General features: G+C 37.7%; 1 protein-coding gene across 1 annotated transcript in view; it reads right to left on the bottom strand.

Moving 5' to 3' along the window:
* Window positions 1-21,161, bottom strand: part of INTS4 (integrator complex subunit 4) — a 110,993-nt gene that overhangs the window by 44,564 nt on the left and 45,268 nt on the right. The window contains exons 5-10 of the mRNA XM_038568511.1: window positions 19,379-19,564; window positions 18,688-18,738; window positions 14,738-14,826; window positions 13,604-13,724; window positions 7,680-7,751; window positions 5,615-5,789 (exon numbers count right to left, since the gene is read on the bottom strand). Of these exons, the coding sequence (XP_038424439.1) occupies window positions 5,615-5,789; window positions 7,680-7,751; window positions 13,604-13,724; window positions 14,738-14,826; window positions 18,688-18,738; window positions 19,379-19,564 (694 nt within the window). The remainder of the gene's footprint in view (window positions 1-5,614; window positions 5,790-7,679; window positions 7,752-13,603; window positions 13,725-14,737; window positions 14,827-18,687; window positions 18,739-19,378; window positions 19,565-21,161) is intronic.

The following is a 21,161-nucleotide window of genomic DNA, read 5'->3' as shown; positions in this document are numbered from 1 at the left end:
TCCTCTGGTGCCTTATCATATGTAATCAGATCCTGGCTTTGCAATTTGCTAAGTATGTGTTTAGTACTGAAGACATAAAGATGAGCAAGAAAGAGACGGTCTCCCAGTGCCTACAGAAAAGAATAGTTAATTGTATTACAAAGCGATGAGTGGTACAATGAAAAACACAGGGAGTATAAGAATATGCAGAAGAGGTATGCAGCCCACTAAACAGGTTCAGAGGCAGCTTTCTGGAACAAGTGACCTCTAAAACAATACCTAGAGGAGTTGCTAAGCCAAAAGAAAGGAAAAAGGTCTTTCTAAGTAGAGAAATCGTATATACAAAGAGAGGGAGAACATGGAACAACTACAGAACTATAAGTATGTGTGATACTAAAGTCCACAGCTAATGAAATAAGGCTCCATTTCATTCCCAGCAATGTGTCCCAGAATTTTAGAAATATGATAAAATTAGAAAGCTGCCATACCTGATCCTGGTTATGATCTATTTGCTTTCCAAAGTTAAGTTCCTTTGACTAATGCTTAGTGACAAACTGGGGCACCTGGATGGAGAGTCTGACTCTTGGTTTCGACTCAGGTCACAGTCTCAGGGTCGTGAAATGGAGCACCAAGTTGAGTTCCATGCAGTGTCCGCTTGGGATTCTCTCCCTCTCCTTCCTCCTCTGCCCCACCCTCCACTCATGTTCTCTCTCTCAAGTAAATAAAATAAAATCTTAAAACCATTAGTGACAAACATATGTAGAACTAAATGAAATAAACATTAATGGTGACAAAATTCAACTGTAAAACTAAACAAAGCAAAAATGCTAGTAGAAACTAAATAAAACAGTTTCATTAGTCGTCTTAGGATAAAATGGCTATTAAAACTGGACTTCCTTATTACGAAATCCATTTAAAGTATAATTCATGTATCAAGTTCACAAAGAACAAAAAAGCACAGGTTGCTTTAACTAATTTCTACATTCAAGTTTCATCCATTATCCAAAGTACACTGAAAGATGAAACCTTTCATAAACTGAAATGATGTAAAGCAGAGTATAAACAATGTAAAGCAGAGTATCCTCCACTTTGTAGAAGTTCACGTTGTGTCACCTTTTACAAAAGATTTACATGGTCATAGTGACAACTTTTTTCCATAAAAACGAAAGTACTCCTTGGATTTCTTTTGGTTAACAAAAACAGGTACTAATATAGGTCTTTCATAAAACCAAAGTGGCATAATGCAAACTTTAAGAAAGTGGGGAAGATACCCACTCATGAAAACCATATGCAAACTAGATAAGGTAACCCAATTCTTGTATCTTTTAACAGAAAACTGTCTTTCAAAAGTAATTTTCTTGCCCTTCTAAGAAGTTATATTCTGAGGTAATTTTTTATAGGCATTTTAAAGACCTGAGTTCTAATCCTCTGATACAAATCTACTTTAAAATCTGGACAATCAACATTAACTCTCCTGGTCTGTTACAATTAGTGAAAATTTCACTAAAATTAGTGAAGAGACGGTTATAGTCAACCATCTCAAAGCAATGACATTCTTTTTTTTTTTTCTTTTGCAATGACATTCTTTATGTGAGAGAGATAGCATCATATTATGGAAATTACAAGGGCTTTGCAGAACTTCTATTTTGTTTACGATGGCCATTAACAAGGACTAGACTTATCTTTTTATATGAAACAACTAGAAACAGAAATAAAAATCAGAAACAACAGTATTCAACACACTAGACATCAATAAAGGGTAGTGATCCCTGAGAGACAGGAAATAAATGAAGTGGGCTCTAGAATTATACCAGTTTATCATCTGGAAAGAATTTCCAGATTCTAGATATCCCTGAGTTGAGAAGATAGAGCTGGGAGTCTGGAAAGGCCAATATGGATAGAGTTCATAAGGCAAAGTACCAGAAAGGACAGAACTACAGAGAGAAAGAACACTTTGGAGATCTGCAGAGCATCTTCCTCAAGTTATCAGCTGAGTTCTGATTTACAAAGAAATTGCAGTCTGAGAAAGAACCACTAAGAACTAGAGGGAACAATCTCCAAAGCTCACAAATGGTCTACCATTGTTTCTTCAGAAGAGTTTGTTTGATCAGCCACTAGAAAGGATGAATAACCACCATTTGCTTTGACGCGGGTATTATGGAGGGTATTATGTTGACTGAAGTAAGTGAATCGGAGAAGGACAATCATTATATGATTTCACTCATATGGGGAATAAAAGAAATAGTAAAAGAGATTATAGGGGAAAGGAGGGAAAATGAGTAGGAAAAATTAGAGAGGGTGACAAAACATGAGAGACTCCTAACTCTGGGAAGCAGACAAGGGGTAGTAGAAGGGGAGGCGGGCAGGGGGATGGGGTGACTAGGTGATGGGTACTGAGGAGGACACTTGACAGGATGAGCCCTGGGCATTATACTATATGTTGGCAAATCAAACTTCAATAAAACAAAAATATAGGGCAGCCCGGGTAGTTCAGCGGTTTAGTGCCGCCTTCACCCCAGGGCCTGATCCTGGAGACCTGGAATCGAGTCCCACATCAGGCTCCCTGCATGGAGCCTGCTTCTCCCTCTGCCTGTTTCTCTCTCTCTCTCTCTGTGTCTTTCATGAATAAATAAATAAAATCTTTCAAACAAAACAAAACAAAAAATATATATATATATAAAGAGAGATGGGTACTAAAAATAAAAAGAAGAGCTTGAGGTGGGAGAAAAATAAGCCCTAGATGAAGTGCTGCTTCAATTCCCTTTAACAAAGCTTAAAACTAAGACCCAAAATAAATGCAACCCAGAACAAAGCTCAAGAATATTTATAGGGGGCAGCCCTGGTGGCGCAGTGGTTTAGCGCCGCCTGCAGCCCAGGGCGTGGTCCTGGAGACCCTGGATCAAGTCCCATGTCAGGCTCTCTGCATGGAGCCTGCTTCTCCCTCTGCCTGTGTCTCTGCCTCTCTCTCTCTCTCTCTGTGTGTCTCTATGAATAAATAAATAAAACCTTTTAAAAAAAAGAATATTTATAGGAATATAAGAATATTCATTACCCAACACAGTAAAATTCACAATGGCTGGCATCCAACTGAAAATTACTAGGCATGCATTTCTGAAGTAGGAAAATATCCGTAACAAGGAGAAAAATCAATCAATCAAAACCAACACAGAAATCACACAAACAATAGATCTAGTAGACAAAAACAACAGACCTAGTAAACAAAAATATTAGCATAGTTATTATAAATGCATTCTCTGTTGACAAAGTTAAAGAAAAGATCAAGCAGATTAAGCAGATACATGGGAGATACTAAACAAACTCAAATTCTAGTTGAATTTATATGAATGAAAAATATTATGTCTAAGATGAAAAATATACTAGATGGGATTAAAATCAGATTACACATGGCAGAAGAAAAGATAAGTGAACTCCAAGACAAAGCAATAAATATCCCAAATGAAACAAGAAAGAAAAGACAAGATAAAAATAGGGATGGAGGGGTGCCTGGATGGCTCAGTCAATTAGGTGTCTGACTCCTGGTTTCCGCTCAGGTCATGATCTCAGGATTGTAATATTGAGCCCTGCATTGGGATCCATGCTGGACACAAAGCCTGCTTAAAACTCTCTCTCTCCTCCTGCCCCTCCTCCCACTACTTCTCTTCAAAGGGGGCCAGGGTGTGGGGCACCAATGAGCTACAGGACAACCTGTAGTAGTCCACTGTATGTGTGACTGGAGTCACCAAAGGAATATGGGACAGAAAAATATATGAAGAAATAATAGCAAAAGATTTTCTAATCTGATAGAAAATTATAAACCCACAGATCTAAGAAGCAACAAACTTCAAGCATAAGAAGCATGAAGCAATGACACCAAAACACACCACAATTAAACTATTTAAAACCAGTGACAAAGAGAAAATTCTAAAAGCAACTAGAGATAGATAAAGAACATGTAGTGTATGTATACAATAGAATATTACTCAACCATCAAAAAGAATGAAATCCTGTCATTTGCTACAATATAGATGGAACTAGAGTGTATTACACTAAGTGAAAGGAGTCAGTCAGGGAAAAACATATACCGTATTATTTATATAAGGAATTTAAAAAACAAAACTCAAAAAAAAAAAAAACTCATGGAACATAGAGGAAGGGAAGGAAAAATAAAAATAAAAACAGGGAGGCAAACCATAAGAGACTCTTGACTATAGGGAACAAACTGAGCATTGCAAGAGGGGAGGTGAGTGAAGGGTAATTGGGTAATAGTCATTAAGGAGGGCACTTGATGTAATGAGCAGTGGGTGTTATATACGACTGATGAATCACTAAATTCTACCCCTGAAATAATAATAAACTGTATGTTAACTAATTTGAATTTAAAACTTTTTTAAAAAGCAACTATAGGGGGCAGCCCTGATGGCTCAGTGGTTTAACGCTGCCTTTAGTCCAGGGCGTGATCCTGGAGACCCAGGATGGAGTCCCAGGTCAGGCTTCCTGCGGGGAACCTGCTTCTCCCTCTGCTGTGTCTCTGCCTCTGTGTGTGTGTGTGTGTCTCTCATGAATAAATAAATAAAATCTTTAAAAAAAAAAAAAAGGCAACTATAGGGGATGCATGGGTGGCTTAGCAGTCAAGCATCTGCCTTTGTTTGGCTCAGGGCGTGATCCTGGAGTCCTAGGATCGAGTTCCACATCGTGCTCCCTGCGTGGAGCCTGCTTCTCCCTCTGCCTGTGTCTCTGCCTCTCTGTGTCTCTCATGAATAAATAAATAAAATCTTGAAAAAAAAAAAAAGCAGCTATACAAAGACATATACAGAAGAACAAAAAAATGGCAGCAGACTTGTCAACAATGCAAATTGGAAAATTGTGGAACACCTAGTAAGACTGGAAAAAACAAAAACAAAAACAAAAACCCACCCTATTAAACTAGAATTCAATTTCCAGTGAAATTATCTTTCAAAAATGAAGGTGAGAGGCTCCTGAGTGGCTCAGTGGGTTGACTGTCAGATTCTTGGTTTTGTCTCAGGTTCATAATCTCAGGGTTGTGAGACAGCCCCGCATCCCCTCTGTTCACACTTTTTCTCATAAATAAATAAGATAGATAGATAGATAGATAGATAGATAAAATACATACTTTCTTTAAAAAAAAATGAAGGTGAAAGAAAGTCATTAGTCATAATATAAAGGCTTTGAGGTCAAACATATCTGAGCTCAAATCTTGCGGCTGTCTCGTACCAGCTAGGTGACCAATAACAAGTTATTATTATTGGTATAAATAATATCAATTTGTACTGCCAATTATTAAGTGCTTACTATAAGTGGGTCATGTATTATGCCAAGTATTTTGTGTCTATATAATCTCATTTAATTCTTGCAATTCAGAAACATTTATTATTAATCTTGTTTTATGTAAATGCTGGAACCTAGATGGACTGAACCCAAAGTCCATGCTCTTAACCACTGTATTATACCACCTGGGCCTCAATCTTCTGTTCTTGAAATTAAGTAACAGTAGGTATTTCATAGAATGACCGTGAAAACTAAAAGAGACACTACACGTATATTAACCAGTGTAACGCCTGATACACGGCAGGCACTCAGTAAATGGGCACTGCTATTAGTATGCAGTCATACTTACCATACATCTCATCTTCCAATCCATGAACAAAGGCTCCACAAGCTCCTGACTCAATCAAGTTCACAGCTCCTGTATCTATTTCTTCTTTGGGTGCATCATCTCCCCATTTTCTGCCACTGGAAAACTCTCCTGAGCTGTAAAGTTCCTTGGCACGTTCATGTGCAGTGCGTTTTCTCTGTAGAGGACAATGACAATTACCATTTGCAAGGGGTTCATGAGGGAACACAAAAACGTATTCTGAGAACACAGGAAAGTAGGAAATAAGACTGCTCTCTGAGAATTACATTTTCAAAAAAAGTATTCAACTGATCAGAGCAGAGAAATGCAAATTCAGTGTAAAGTAAGACCAAATGTTCACAGGTCTGTCAGAGCTGATATTAATCTTATTAAAGATAATAAAAGAATGCACCGATCAGACAGGTAGTTTATGTTTGCCGTTGCAACACAGGAAAGGGAGAACCAGAGAGGTAAAGAATAGCAGTGTCCCTCTAGCACTATCCTGGCAGATAATTAACTAGCCCTAGAAAAGAATTTTTTTAGTCCCAGTAGAAGTAAGTCTGAATTTGGTAATACTTGTGCTCTATTTGAGTAACACTGCACTCACTATGCAAGATGATATTCTTTATATGATTTATAATGGTGGAAAAATGGGAGAATCTAAATATAGAAGACAGGGCTAAGAAATTGTCACATCTACTTAAGGTATTACACAATCAGTAAAAATACTAAGTATTAAAGTTGACTATATGAAAAAAGGCATACAATACAGTGATAAATGTAAAAACTAGACTGCACACTTATCTAAATACAATGATTTATTTATGTTTAAAACATGCATAAGAGCATGACAAAAGTCAATGTGTAGAGTAGTGGGAATATAAGTAAAATGTTTTCCTTTTCCTTCTATTTATCAAAGATTCTGTAATTCTTTATTATCACTTTTGTAATTTAAAAATTAAGATAGGGGCAGCCCTGGTGGCTCAGCAGTTTAGCGCCACCTTCAGCCTAGTGTGATCCTGGAGACCAGGGATCGAGTCCCGCGTCAGGCTCCCTGCGTGGAACCTGCTTCTCCCTCTGCTTGTGTCTCTGCCTCTCTCTCTCTCTGTGTCTCTCATGAATAAATAAAAAATCTAGGGGCGCCTGGGTGGCTCAGCGGTTTGGTGCCTGCCTTTGGCGCAGAGCATGATCCTGGAGTCTCAGGATCGAGTCCCACGTCGAGCTCCCTGCATGGAGGCTGCTTCTCTGTCTGCCTATGTCTCTGCCTCTCTCTGTGTCTCTCATGAATAAATAAATAAAATCTTTAAAAAAATAAAATAAATAAAATAAATAAATAAAAATAAAAAATCTAAAAATTTAATAAATAAATAAATAAATAATAAAAATTAAGACAATGACATACTAACTCATATTTAGTCCTACAATTATATTAGAGAACATGGTCAAGGCTTAAAGGCATTCTATAAGAGGCACTTTGTTACTTTTCAGAAAAAGAATTTACTGATTCCTCCATGGAAATTGCTATAGAAATGGAATCCTAACATGTCATAAAATCTCACCTGGTCATAAATTCAGACCAGATCTTTGTAGTTTTTAGCAAACAGAAAGTTAATCTTGCCTCTGCTTTGTAAAATACACCTGTACAAAGTATTTCACTAAAATAATTTTAAATAAAATAATTTGAATTTAAATGACGTAATTTGTAATTTGGTTTAAGTTACTAAGATTTTTTTTTTAAGATTTTATTTATTTATTCATGATAGACACACACAGAGAGAGGCAGAGACACAGGCAGGGGGAGAAGCAGGCTTCACACAGGGAGCCCGATGTGGGACACGACCCCGGGACTCCAGGATCACGACCTGGGCCGAAGGCGGCGCCAAACTGCTGAGCCATGCAGGGATCCCCCAAGTTAATAAGATTTTAAACTAAAATGTAATTTAGTCACCGAACATTTACTTAACAAATATATGGGCTGCAAAATTAAATCCACACAACTTCGAAGACAGCTATACTGACTGATACTGGTTACAGAAACCCAGTTTAAGCAACAAAGAATCCAAGTTACCCTGAGATCTGACATGAGCTTCTTGTCGAGTGTCTGCTCCAAGAAATGCGAACTGACTTGTTCCATTGAGCCCTGTAAAGACAAAGAATCCAGAGCAAATTTACCAACTTTTAAGACCTGAACATTATCTTAAAATTCAAAGTCTGAGGTCAGCTTACATGGATAAAGATAACATTATTCTTGGCAGTAAAGATGCTGACTGGTTCTCAATCACCAGCAAAATAATAAAAACATTAGTAGCAGCAGCTAGCAACTAAATAGAGCTTACTATGTGTCATACACTGTTTATACATATATTAACTAATTTAGTTCCGCTATGAAGTCAATACTATTAGTCCCATTTTATATATTGGGGGGGAGGAGAAAGTTAAAAAAAGAAGGCACAAAGAGGGTTAAGTAATTCATTCAAAGTCACAAAGAGTATAATTTACAGAGCTAGGCTATAGACCCAGGTTCCAGAATCCTTTGACTCAACTGCTACTTTCCACTGTCTCTCCATTCCTTTTTATTCTAGTCTTCCCATTCATTTGTTCATTCACTTATTCAATGAACAGATATTTATTTAGCAATCATTCAACTATATGCCTACAGTTACTAGGAACAGTAATACAAAAGAGAAGACGTCAATTCCACGAATCAATGACCTCACAGACTAGTGAGGAAAACTGACAAGTAAACAGATAATTGTATTATGGTATAAAATGGTATAATACAATTATATTATTCCCAACAAGTTTTCTATGGGAAACTCAGAGAACAAACTACAGTGTGGAGACAGGGGAATTGTCACAAGTGCAAATGCATAAAGAGAGAATGCCATGTGGGAAACATCCAGCAGTTCTGTTGATTGGATGCAGGATAGGGGTACCAAAAATGAAGCAGGATGGTTAGGGATGAGATCATAAAGGGCCTTTTTCATAACCCTTTATCGTATTTGTTATAGAACAAGTTTGCCATAATTTTGAATAACCAGATAATCTTTTCCCAAAAAGAGCTCAACACTGCATAAAGTATTTTAATTCTATTTTATTTTTATTTCTAACAATCCAATGAAGAATGGATCCTTATTATTATCCTTATTATTATCTCTTTTTTTTTTTAGGTAATGTCTCCACCCAACATGGGGCTCAAACTCACAACGTCATGATCAAGAGTCATATGCTCTACCAACTGAGCCAGACAGGCACTCAAAATTATCCTTTTTTAGATGAGAAACAGGCTGAGAGATTTGGTATCTTGCTTATTTCAAATAGGGAGAAGCAAAGACTTACATCTTATAAACATCATCTTAGTGGCAATGTGGCTAATGGACCAGAAGGAATCAAAATGAAGCAGAGAGACAGGTTAGCAGGCTATTAGAGCAGGTCCAAGACATTCTTAAAGAATATACTGGCAACCTTCTCAAATTCCTAAGTTAGTGAATATGGAAATGCTTATAGAGGCTCAGACTTCTCCAATCACATTTTCCATAGAAAGTTACATGTTCTTTGGGCATATCCTTATTCAAGTTAATGCCTCTCCCACAACTCCAGGAGAGCAACTGTTGTGCTATTTTCATTTAAGTAGTTTCAAACCTACTTTTTCCTATTTCTACATGGTACAGTTGATGGCCTTCTTTGTTACATAGATCTGAACCATATCAAATCTAACATTCATGTTCTTAATCTAAATATCAGTTTTATGAATAAGAACTCTAAATTTTTAAGACCTCCTCAACTTTCTCTTTAGTTTGATCACCAGCATTAACAGCTGACCTTTTTAGGGGGCACTTTTTTTCTAATAAAGAATTAAGTTTTTGCTTCGTCTTTTAAGTAAACTCTATGCCCACCGTGGGGCTTGAATTCACAACCCTGAGATTAAGAGCCACAAGCTCTCTGAGCCAGCCAGGTATTCCAAGAATGAAGTTTTAATGACTTCACAGTGAACTACTCCAATCCCTAATCTCAATGGCCTCCACCAGTGCCTTTAGCTGAGTTCTCTCCCAATGCAGTAACAAAGATGGGGTACTATCCAAATTCTGGCTTCAAAAAATTACATATTATCATTTACAAAAATTTCCTTTGTTATCTGAGAATATGTGAAGCTTTCCATTTTAGTCCACAAATACCAAGAGCCCTATAACATCATAATCCCCTTGAAAAATGTTGAGACCTAAACTAGTACACATCCAGTGGAAACAGAGAAGGGAGAGATTCAGGAGATGTCAAGAAAAGAGTTGATGACTCACTGGTTATGGGACACAGAAAAAATTCCCAAATGCCTCTGGGTTTATAACTGGGTAAATGATGGCATCATTCATGAAAATACTGGAGGAGTAGACATGACCAAGAAGATGAATTTGTCATAAAGGACACCTCAAAAATCAGAAAAACATCTATATTTTTGTCTACTTTAACCAAGATAAATACATTCAGATAAATTCCCTTCAAATGTACTACTACTACTACTACTACTACTACTACTACTACTACTATTTCTTCTTAACAATTGTATTTATAACACTAAAAAAAAAAATGATATTTAACAAACTAGGGTTGTCAAACCTACTTTCAAAGCAAAAATTGCTCACTACAGGCTCCTTAATAATAACATAGTCTACGCACTAGCCTAGCCTCTAGCTTCTACCTAATTTGGTGACAGAGAAAAGTACTCCACCCCAATACCAAAAAAAGAACTACCATGTGAGAGAGAAAACTGCCACTAAGACATCTGCATTTGCCCTGGGAAAGTAGCCCTATGGCTATGGACATAACAACCTATGATCTGTCTGAAAATATTATCATTTTTTAAGGTCAGACACTTCTGGAGTCTTATAAAAAGGTTTAACCCTTACTTGAATAGGAGAAATTAAACAAGAAGAAATCACTGAACTAAGGACTACATTCTAGATAGAACACCAATTACCATGATTAATTTCACAGTAATGTTATATTATGAATTGTTCCATGGAGCTGCATACTTGGCAATCAAATTTTTTTTGTAAGATTTTATTTATTTATTCATGAGAGAACGCACAGAGAGAGGCAGAAACATAGGGAGAGGGAGAAGCAGACTCCCTGCAGGGAGCCTGATGCAGGACTTGATCCCAGGATTCTGGGATCATGCCCCGAGCCAAAAGCAGATGCTCACCACTGAGCCACCCAGGTGTCCCGGCAATCAACTTTCTTTGCCTCAGTAGGAGTAATGGATAACTGAAAACCAACCTTTCACATGGTTTTGAATTTTCTGAAACGGTCTACATCTGAAAGTTTTCATCCTGCTAGAAGCCAAGGAAAATGGATACTATTTTTTGTGCAAGATGGACTTAAACCTAAACCCTTATCATTTCATTTCAGTTCTTTTTTTAATATTTTATTTACTTATTTTAGTGAGAGAAAGTGACAGAGTGTGTGTGTGCACAAGCAGGGGGAAAGGCAGAGGGAGAGGGAGAAGTAGGTTCCCCAAAGAGCACGGAGCCTGATGTGGGGCTCGATCCCAGGACCCTGAGATCATGACCTCAAAGGCAGATGCTTAACCAACTGAGCTACCCAACACCCCTTCATTTAAGTTCTTAAAGAATCTGGCTTCTGCTTTCCTCCCGAGCTTTATCTTGTTGCACATCCCCCACATTTAATATTATCCACCTCCCCAAACCAAGAAGTATTAAACTGCTTGTACTTTAGTATGATATTGTAGTTAGTGTAATATTAGTATGCAATGTAAGTGTACTCCATCTGTACCTCTACTTATATTTTCTCCTTCCCTACTTATTTACCTAGCTATTTACCTAGTTAACTCATATTTATCCTTCAAAACTCAGTTCAGAATTCACCTCCTCCATGAAGCCTTTTATCATATGTTAAGAGCTCTTTCCTAGGAATAACAGGTGTTCCAGCTGACTGCTTATGTCAACCTACCAGACCTATCAACTCTTTTGAAGACAGAGATTATGCTCAATGTTGTTGACTTGATGAACATGTGGTTTGAAAACTATACCTGATGACAGTTTTGTCTACTCAAGTGTTGGAGTGGAGTAGTTTACCTCTTTGCTTACACAGTAGGACATTAACTGTACAACCACAGTTCTCAATGTGTAACTGGGTCATCACAAGGAAGAGATTCAACATGGATTTCAGATCATAAAGTGTCATTTACTATCTACGTAGTCTTTGATAAGTTACATCACTTTTCTAAACCTTATTTTGTTACTTAGAAAACAAACAGAATACCTACCTCCAAGAGTTTGAAAGAATTCAAAATTATCCACAAAAACTAAGTGTTTATAAGAGTATATATGTATATATATATGTGCATATTACTAAAAATGCCTAGCTTAGTAGGCTAGGGACTATCAATAATAACAATGATTATTATCAGTAAGACTAGACTGTTAATTACTTTTGAAGTACAGACCTAATTACTTATATAGTTTGGATCTGAAATCATTGAAATTAAAACATAAAGCACCTGACTCAAGTCAGAGTCATCTAAGTGGAAACCCTTTTAATTCATGTAATTCATTATTCATACAGCTTCACATAGATAAATCTCAGATCCTGTGGGATTCAAAAATGAAACATGAATGACCCTGCCTTAAGGATTACTCTTCTAAACTGCCTACTCAGAGGAAGAGGTATCACTGAACTATCTCTCTAAAACATCCCCCTCACACATAGACACACATTACAGATGCTTGATAAATGTTGAATGAAAGAATTTGATAATGACTGATTTATTCTGAATTTTAAAATATTCACCAACCAAAACAAAGCTTTAAAATGTGAATTCAAAACTAAAATCAGTAACAACTGGCTTAACTCTGTATTTTATCATGGACAAACAACATGATCTATAAGCAGGAAATACTGAAACCAACCAAATTCCTTATTATTATTCTATGAAAATGCTCCACACAAGTTTCAGCAGTTACCCCATAAATACTGGTCTTAAGAATAGGGTTATCACTGGATCTGAGTCCACACAATTGGGTCCAAAGTATTTAGCCAACAATCTACCAAGATTGTAGACTGGTAGAGATGAGGGCCATCAAAAGGGAAGTAAGTATCCAAAAAAGAATTTCAGATTTTCTCACTCTGACATTTACATGCATTTTTATAATATATATACATACTATAACCACTCCCAAAACCCCATGCTCAGTATAGTATTTTACAATTTATAAATATTTCCATAGAAAGTATCACATTTGGGAATCATGACAAGTCTATGAGGTAAACATGAGAGAATATTAACAGATGAGGAAACTTAACAGATGAAGAAACAGACTAAGATCAACTAACAGATGAGGAAACAGACTAAGATCAACTAACATCTCCAAGATAACACAGTTAAAGAATAAGGTGAGTAATAATACACCAGCACTTCTTCTTCCGTAAGATAGTTCTATCTCTGAAAAGTTTGTTTTGGCTTGTTTTTTTACAAAGGTACCATGAGTCACCAAAGGTAAAATAGTAGGACAGTATCAGGCTAAAAGTCAGGAGATTAGGACCTGAAATGCATTCTACAACTTTGTATCTGTATAGGTTGGGTAATTTACTTAACATCTCAGAGCCTCAGTTTTCTCACCCAGAAAATAGGAGTAACATCAATTATCTTGCTGGTTACTATGAAGAGTAAATGAGATAATGAAAATGGCCTGAGAGCAAACGATCTAGGCCATAACAGATGCTTAGTAAAGCAACTATTTTTATTATATTCTCCATTTTCTTTAGGCCTTGGCTGTCTCATATGCTAACAAGGTTAAGTAGGATTATCTTTAAAATTCTAATTCAAAAGACTACTTCATAGGAAAATGAACCATTTCTTTTACTTTTAGAAATACTAGGGTTTCTAAAAGTGGGTTATACCTGTCCCTATCTGTAGTTTCTCAAAATATTTGTACAAGTGTAACAGGCAACATGTTCATGAAAGAAAGTATAACTTACCAATAGTTTTGCAGCCTGAACTCGAACCACCCAGGAGCCATCACTGACCATGTGACAAATTTTTCCAAATGCATCATCAACTAAGCGAATTTCTTCATTAGAAGAAGGAATGGGGACAATGCTAAATTAAAAGAAAAAAACCACAAATAACAAACATGAGCCTAAAGCTGCAAGTTCAATAAACTGAGAATAGCCAATGAAAATTTGCACACACACACACACACACACACACACACAATGACAATTGAGTAATTCAAATGTTAGAGTGATTGGATACATTTCAGAGTAAAGAAATCACCCTAGGAGTATGAAATAACACTTTTCGTTACACTGCAAATTTTCAATGTCTTGAACAAGTGTTTAACCCACCAAAGGTTCAAAGATTTACAAAGATACCAAAAACTAGCTACCACAGAATATTTTATATCTTTAAGTTTATTTTCTCCTAAAATTGCATTGCTGTCAGTAACAGTAAACCATAAAATAAATCAATATAAAACAAATTTTTAAATCTGGTCCTAGAAGAAGCAATTTCCAATTAGTCTTTTTTTTTCTTTTTTGGGGGAGAATTTATAGGTTACTAACTCATTCTGGTTTTCCAATTTTAGCAGGCAGTTTAATGAAGAGAAAAAACACTTTCTTATAGAAGGAACTCTTCTATAAAACAGAATAATAATATTTGTCTCTACTTCGAAGAATCATTGTGAGAATCATTTAATTACTATGAAAACATTTTTAATGAGGCAAGCACTACATAAGGATCATTATTCTCAAACTCACCTAGTGTCTTTATCTGGCATTTGTATTCACTAAAATAGGCCCCAATCTTAAAGATTAAAAAAAGGGTGAGGACAGTGCTAGATAGTACTTGAGAAAGACAGTCCAATCTCTTCATTTATAGATGAGGAGGCTGGGACCCAGAGGGGAAGTATCTTTCTCAGAGTACACTGAAAGTTCACAGCAGATGTGAAAAACAAAGACCAAGCATCCTGATTATCAGGATCTGTATTTTCCCCCATTCCACAATGCTTTCTAAAAATCTAACCAACATTCCTTTTCTGGAGGAGGGTTTTTTACATGATGGAAGAAGAATGGCTTAGCAATGAACAAAAGCTGGCTTACACCCACACTGACCTTTCAGGATAGAGCTGACTGACAACCCAGATAAGTTGGACTGCAGCACTGCGCACTTGTTCATAGTCATCAGACAACAATTTACAGGCCTGCAAACAAGAATTCCAAAAGGCTGTTAGTTCTGTGTCCTCCCAGGTGATGTTCAAACTATTTTCAAAATGAAGACAGGGTGGCTGGATAAGGATGCCAATCAAAATACTTGTGGGTAGTTTTAATTTCTTGAACCCTTGCCAACAAAGAATTCTTGGCCTCTGTCAGCCATTCTGGCTATGTTCTGTGTTCTGACTCCCACCCCAAGTCTGAAGGCAGAACCACAGATTGAAAGACAGCACAAAAGCCATCTAAAATAGCATCAATCCCAGTAAAGTCTGCTGGGAGCCCACAATGCTTCTCTCACAGTCTCAAACACCAAATATGGGTATTTTTTCCCTTTTCGTAAAATCAAAGCATAAATTTCTGACTGACAAACTGAAAACTCAAGCATCTAAATAAATGTATAATTTTAATGTTAAGCTGCCAGAAGAGGCCAGATTTTTCTGCTCTACTTTGGTCTGAAATGGAATATCCCTACTCCACCAACACGGCAACACCCTGGACTTCAACAACACCTAGAACTACGTCATTTCTTGAATTTAACAATTCTATATTCTATGCTCTAATCATAACATGTTACTCTATCAACTCTTCCATTTCAACGAATTAATCCATCACATTTGTTCTTCAGTCCCACTTATCCTACCTATCCGTTTAACGAGGGTTCTCAACCTCAGTAGTACTGACGTTTTGGACTGCACAATTCTTTGTTGTGAGAGGCTGTCCTCTACATCGTTAACATGTTTAGCAGCATCCTTGGCCTCTACCCTCTCCTTCTCTCCAGCAAAAGCCCAAAATATCTCTCCACTGCCAAATATGCCCTAGAGAGTAAAACCATCCTGGTTGAGAACCACTGCTTTAATCCCATGGTTTTTCTCCAAATGAACCCTCTTCTCCTTGCTCCATACCCTTCCATTACTTCAGTCCCAACAGCATTGTCAGCGTTCACCATTTACAACCCCCTCAAGACTTCTGCTACAGCTGCGCTACAAACCCAACACCTCTACTGCTCACAAGGGCAGCAAAGCACTGGCAAAGACTATCCTCTCTAAGGGACTGGTGGCTCATCAGCTCGAACTTTATTGGCCCTACTGATATCTTTTACACCCCTCTTTCTGCTTCCATTTCCCAAGGGAGCTTGTCTTAACCCCCTCCACCAGTCCTCTACCCCACTTCCCACCATAAGGCTACGTGTTTATCTGAGAAAAATCAAAGTTCTCAGGCACAAACTGTCCCAACTATTCCATAACAGTTATAAATTCATTTACACCTGTATTCTTCCATACATTATTCAATGTCTGAGAAAAAAGTATTTTAATTCCTAATCCCTGTACTTTTGCTATGGACCCCATCACCTCAAACAGACCCTTCCTTACCATCCTCCAAAATAAGTCCTATTTCTGATTTTCTATTATAGTATCCTATTTATTTACCGCACTATTCACACGCTATAATTATGGTGTTTATTTGTTAATTGCCTGTCTCACGGGAGAGAATGTGATGGTCATAGATCTTATCCAACAGGCTCAGTGTTGTACAACAAGCATTAATAATTGTTGGATGAATCGGCTCATGAATCTGATTTTCTGCCTCAAGGAACTTACTCCACCATTTATCTCCATTTGTCTCTTCTATCATCAATTTCTCCCCAAACACTGGTTCTCTCCTCAACACATAGACATAGGTAGCAGCTATCTTTAAAATACAAAAAGCTCTCCCTTAAGCCTGACCCTTTCTATAGTCTTCCATCCTGCCAACGTATTATAGCCAAGGTTTTTTTTTTTTTTTAATTTTTTATTTATTTATGATAGTCACACACACACAGAGAGAGAGAGAGAGAGGCAGAGACACAGGCAGAGGAATAAGCAGGCTCCATGCACCAGGAGCCCGACGTGGGACTCGATCCCGGGTCTCCAGGATCGCGCCCTGGGCCAAAGGCAGGCGCTAAACTGCTGCGCCACCCAGGGATCCCTTTTTTTTTTTTTTTTTTTAAGTTTACTTATTTATTTAATCTCTACACCTAATGTGGGGCTCAAACCCACAACCCCAAGGTCAAGATTCACATGCTCCTCTGACTGAGCTAGCCAGGTGCCCCTAGCCAAGTTTCTTTAAAGTATAGTCAGTAATCACTATTGAACTGCCTCACCTCAATTGACCCTAATAGACTCTTACTAATATTGCTCTCTTCAAACTCACTAATAGCTGCCTTGTTGCTAAGTCCAATGGGTAGATTTCAGTACTACTCCAGCTGACTTTTTAGCATACTTGACATTGTCAACTATGAGAACTCTCTCCTGCCTTTTCTTGAATATATTTTTCCTCCTCCATCTGGCTGCTCCTCAGCAACTCTCTTCTGTCTACCTCTTAAACATTGGACATTACCCATGGCTTCCATGCTTGGTCTCTTTCAAATCTTCTTACTCTTCCTAGGTACCTTCATGCCCCCTAGATGGTGATGGCTTCAATTACCCACCTCCAGCTCTGAATTCTTCTGAGCTCCAGACCGTCACAACTACCTACAGCCTGGAATTTTCCTCACAGGTGTCCTATCAGCTCTTCAAAGTCACATAACCCAAACTGGTATACTATGTAATTCAACTTTATATCTCAAATACTCCAATAGTCAATCCTCACTCCCTTGAGGCCCTTGTCATTGTTTGCCTAGTTAACTGGCATGGTCTTATGCCATTAAATATCTAAATCATCTAACTTAGGAGTCCTTTTTTTTTTTTTAAGATTTTATTTATTTATTCATGAGAGACACAGAGAGAGAGAGAGAGAGAGAGAGAGAAAGGCAGAGACACAGGCTGAGGGAGAAGCAGGCTCCACGCAGGAAGTCCAATGTGGGACTCAATCCCGGGACTCCAGGATCACGCCCTGGGCCAAAGGCAAGTGCTAAACCGCTGAGCCACCCAGGGATCCCCCTAACTTCTGAGTCCTTACTCTCTAAGTTTCCGTTAATTATTTGGCTTCCCACAGAGTCTTCCTATAGGGAGAGAAGGTGCTGGTCACACCAACATAACCATTCTATTTCATTTTGTAAAAGAATAAACTTGGTTTACACACCCGTCACAGGGGTTTAACTGCTATCTTCCTCTGAAAGATAAAACCATTATTGGTGGAAAATCTGGTTTCTGGGCAGCCCGGGTGGCTCAGAGGTTTAGCACTGCCTTTGGCCTAGGGTGTGATCCTGGAGACCCGGGATCAAGTCCCATGTCGGGTTCCCTGCATGGAGCCTGCTTCTCCCTCTGCCTGTGTCTCTGCCTCTCTCATGAATAAATAAATAAAATCTTAAAAAAAAAAAAAAAAAGAGGTTTCTGACATAGATTTAGACTCCTTGTCCCTAGAGGCATTCAATTATTCTACAAGAGAAATACCGCCTTGTAACGCCTTTTCTTTAGGCAGCCAATCAATTTCTCCTAGGGATACTACAACTTCTTTGTCCCTTTCTTTACCAACTATTATAAATATTTTTTCATATGATCCCATGGTCTTGTTATTCTCCTTCAGAAATACTCTAGTATGTCAAGCATGGAGCCCAGAACTGACTTCATGTTTGGCTCAACCAGAGAGCAGTGAGACCACCACTTTCCTTATTCTGAACACTATATTCCTCTTTGTGTATTCATACTGAGCTACCTAAATCCTTTTAAAAGCTCTTTTTACATATATTAGTGTTATTCAATTATATATCCTCTACCCTCTTATTAAAACGTACATATTGGACACAACTTCACATTCATCCCAATTAATGCTGCCAGTTGCTGCTCTGTGTGTTCAAATTCTGACAACTAGTACACTACTCTCCCAGTTTCATTATCACTCCTCCCCTTCCAGATCGTACTCATTTAAAGTACCTGATTATAAATTGCTTGGTGTAATTTCAGTCCTCTTTCATGAAGCTGCAACTAGATAATAAAAATATAGTTTAAGTATTTGGAGAAAAAAAGATCAACATTTCCAGTATCTCCCCCCTCAATCTCATATATTCTCCCTCATTATATCAAATTACCAGTTCCCATTACCCAAAATTAGTGCTATATAAATAAGAAATCTGGTCAAAGATTTCTTAATAGAAACACTAGGAGATTTAATAAATCTAATCCAACTATCCCAGGAGATACTAGAAAAATATTCAATAATGATAAGAAGGCTGAAGAAGAAATGGTTAACACCACCTCCTCCTAAAAAGCACCTCCCCTTCCAGGGACTTGGAGGAGGGATGTGACTTGGTATTAAAACAGGTGTAAAATAATAATAATAATAATAATAAATAAATAAATAAATAAAACAGGTGTAAGTTGTACCCTCCATGTTTCAGAAATATGGGTAAAAGCAACCACAGAGGCCTAAAGAAAAGCACACCTGCTATACAAAGAATGTGTGCCTTTGAGTTCTGTGATGCCATTAATCACATTCCTCAAAACATGCATAAGGTATATCCGGGAGTGGTTTAGAAAGCATCCAAGCTAACACTGGCCATGGACTTAAAATAATGAATGAAACAAATAAAACCTGTCACCATTTAGTTTCCATTATCATGCTTACCATGGCTTTTATAGCTGCTGTTCTGACACGTGGGTCTTGGTCACTGAAGTAATCCCCTATAATCTTCTGGACATCTCTGACAGCTAGGCCTTCTCCATCTTTTGTGACACTTTTCTCCAAAGAGCCAAGATTGCCAAGTAATTGCAGGCACTTATTTCTTACACCATGAGAGGTATCTGTGAGGTGCTATAAAAAGGAAGGAGAGAACAAAAAGACATGATTAAGATAGCTTAAATTAAATTAAAAACCAGAAGCAAAAGCATTGTATCAATTTAGGAATGACTTCAAACACCACATTCTTACCATAGTCTCTCTAGGATCATGTTACTTGACCATGTGTCTTCCAAAACAAGAATCCTTAAAAAAAATAAGATCCCCACTTGTTTATCACCACATTCCCAACAGCTAGCCCTTTGCCTTATTAAGAGAAGGTACTTTAAAAATGACCCTCCCCTTTTTTAAAAAGATTTTTATTCATCCATTCATGAGAGACACAGAGAGAGAGGCAGAGACATAGGCAGAGGGAGAAGTAGGCTCCCTCTGGAGAGCCTGATATGGGACTCGATCCAGGGACTCTGAGATCATGCTCTGAGTCAAAGGCAGACGCTCAACCACTGAGCCACCCAGGTATCCCAAAATGGCCCTTAAATTGAATTTTATAATCTAGCAAATCTAAAAACAAAAAATTTATAAAGTTTTAAACCTTTTTAAAAAAGATTTTATTTATTTACGTGACAGAGAGAATGAGAGAGAGCACAAGCAGGGTGAGGGGCAGGTAGAGGGAGAAGGAGAACGAAGATCTCCACAGAGCAGGGAGCCTGATATGGGGCTGGATCGCAGGACTCCAGGCCTGAGCTAAGGCAGATGCTTAATTGGCAGAACCACCCAGGTGCCCTCAATTTTTAAAACATTTAATATTCATATAGAAAAATGCAAAAACCTTAAGTGTACAGCTCAATGAATTTTCACAAAAGGAATACAAACATAAAACAAGCACCCAGATAAAGAAATAGAATATGACCAGCACCCCAACAAACCCTCCTGGTCCCCCTTCCCACTAACTATTCCACCACCATCAAAAATAGCCACTATCTTGACTTATAACACATAGATTTTGCCTGTTTCTATACTTGGTAAAATCAAATAATATCTGGCCTCTCTTGCTTAATATTTTATTTGTAAGATCCATCCATATAGCAATGGTTCATTCACTTCCATTACTATATCCTATTCCATTTGTGAATATACCACAATCCACTGTTGGTAGATATTTGTTTTTGTTTTTGTTTTTTAAGATTTTATTTATTTATTCATAGACACACACAGAGAGAGAGGCAGAGACACAGGTAGAGAAAGAAGTAGGCTCCATGCAGGGAGCCCAATGTGGGACTTGATCCCAGGTCTCCAGGATCACACCCCAGTCTGCAGGCGGCGCCAAACCACTGCTCCACCGGGGCTGCCCAGATATTTGTTGTTGTTGTTTTTTTTCCAGTTTTTGGTTATTCTTAATAATGCCACCATGACTGTGGTAGCTTGAATGTGCTTTCTGTTGGATATAAACTTAGGGGTGGAATTACTGAGTCACAGGATTTGTATATATGTTCAGCTTAAGAAGGCATTCCAAATAGCAAACAGTTTTCCAAACCAGTTGTACTAATTTAACTAATCTACACTTCCACCAGTGATGCACAGTGTTCTAGTTGTGCCATATCCTTGTCAACACTTAAGTACTGTCAATCTTTTCATGTTAGCTCTTCTCACCAGTATTTTAAACTAAAATATC

Source organism: Canis lupus, chromosome 21 (genome assembly GCF_011100685.1).
Source record: "Canis lupus familiaris isolate Mischka breed German Shepherd chromosome 21, alternate assembly UU_Cfam_GSD_1.0, whole genome shotgun sequence".
NCBI lineage: Eukaryota > Metazoa > Chordata > Mammalia > Carnivora > Canidae > Canis > Canis lupus.
This window is presented reverse-complemented; position numbering and strand designations above follow the sequence as displayed.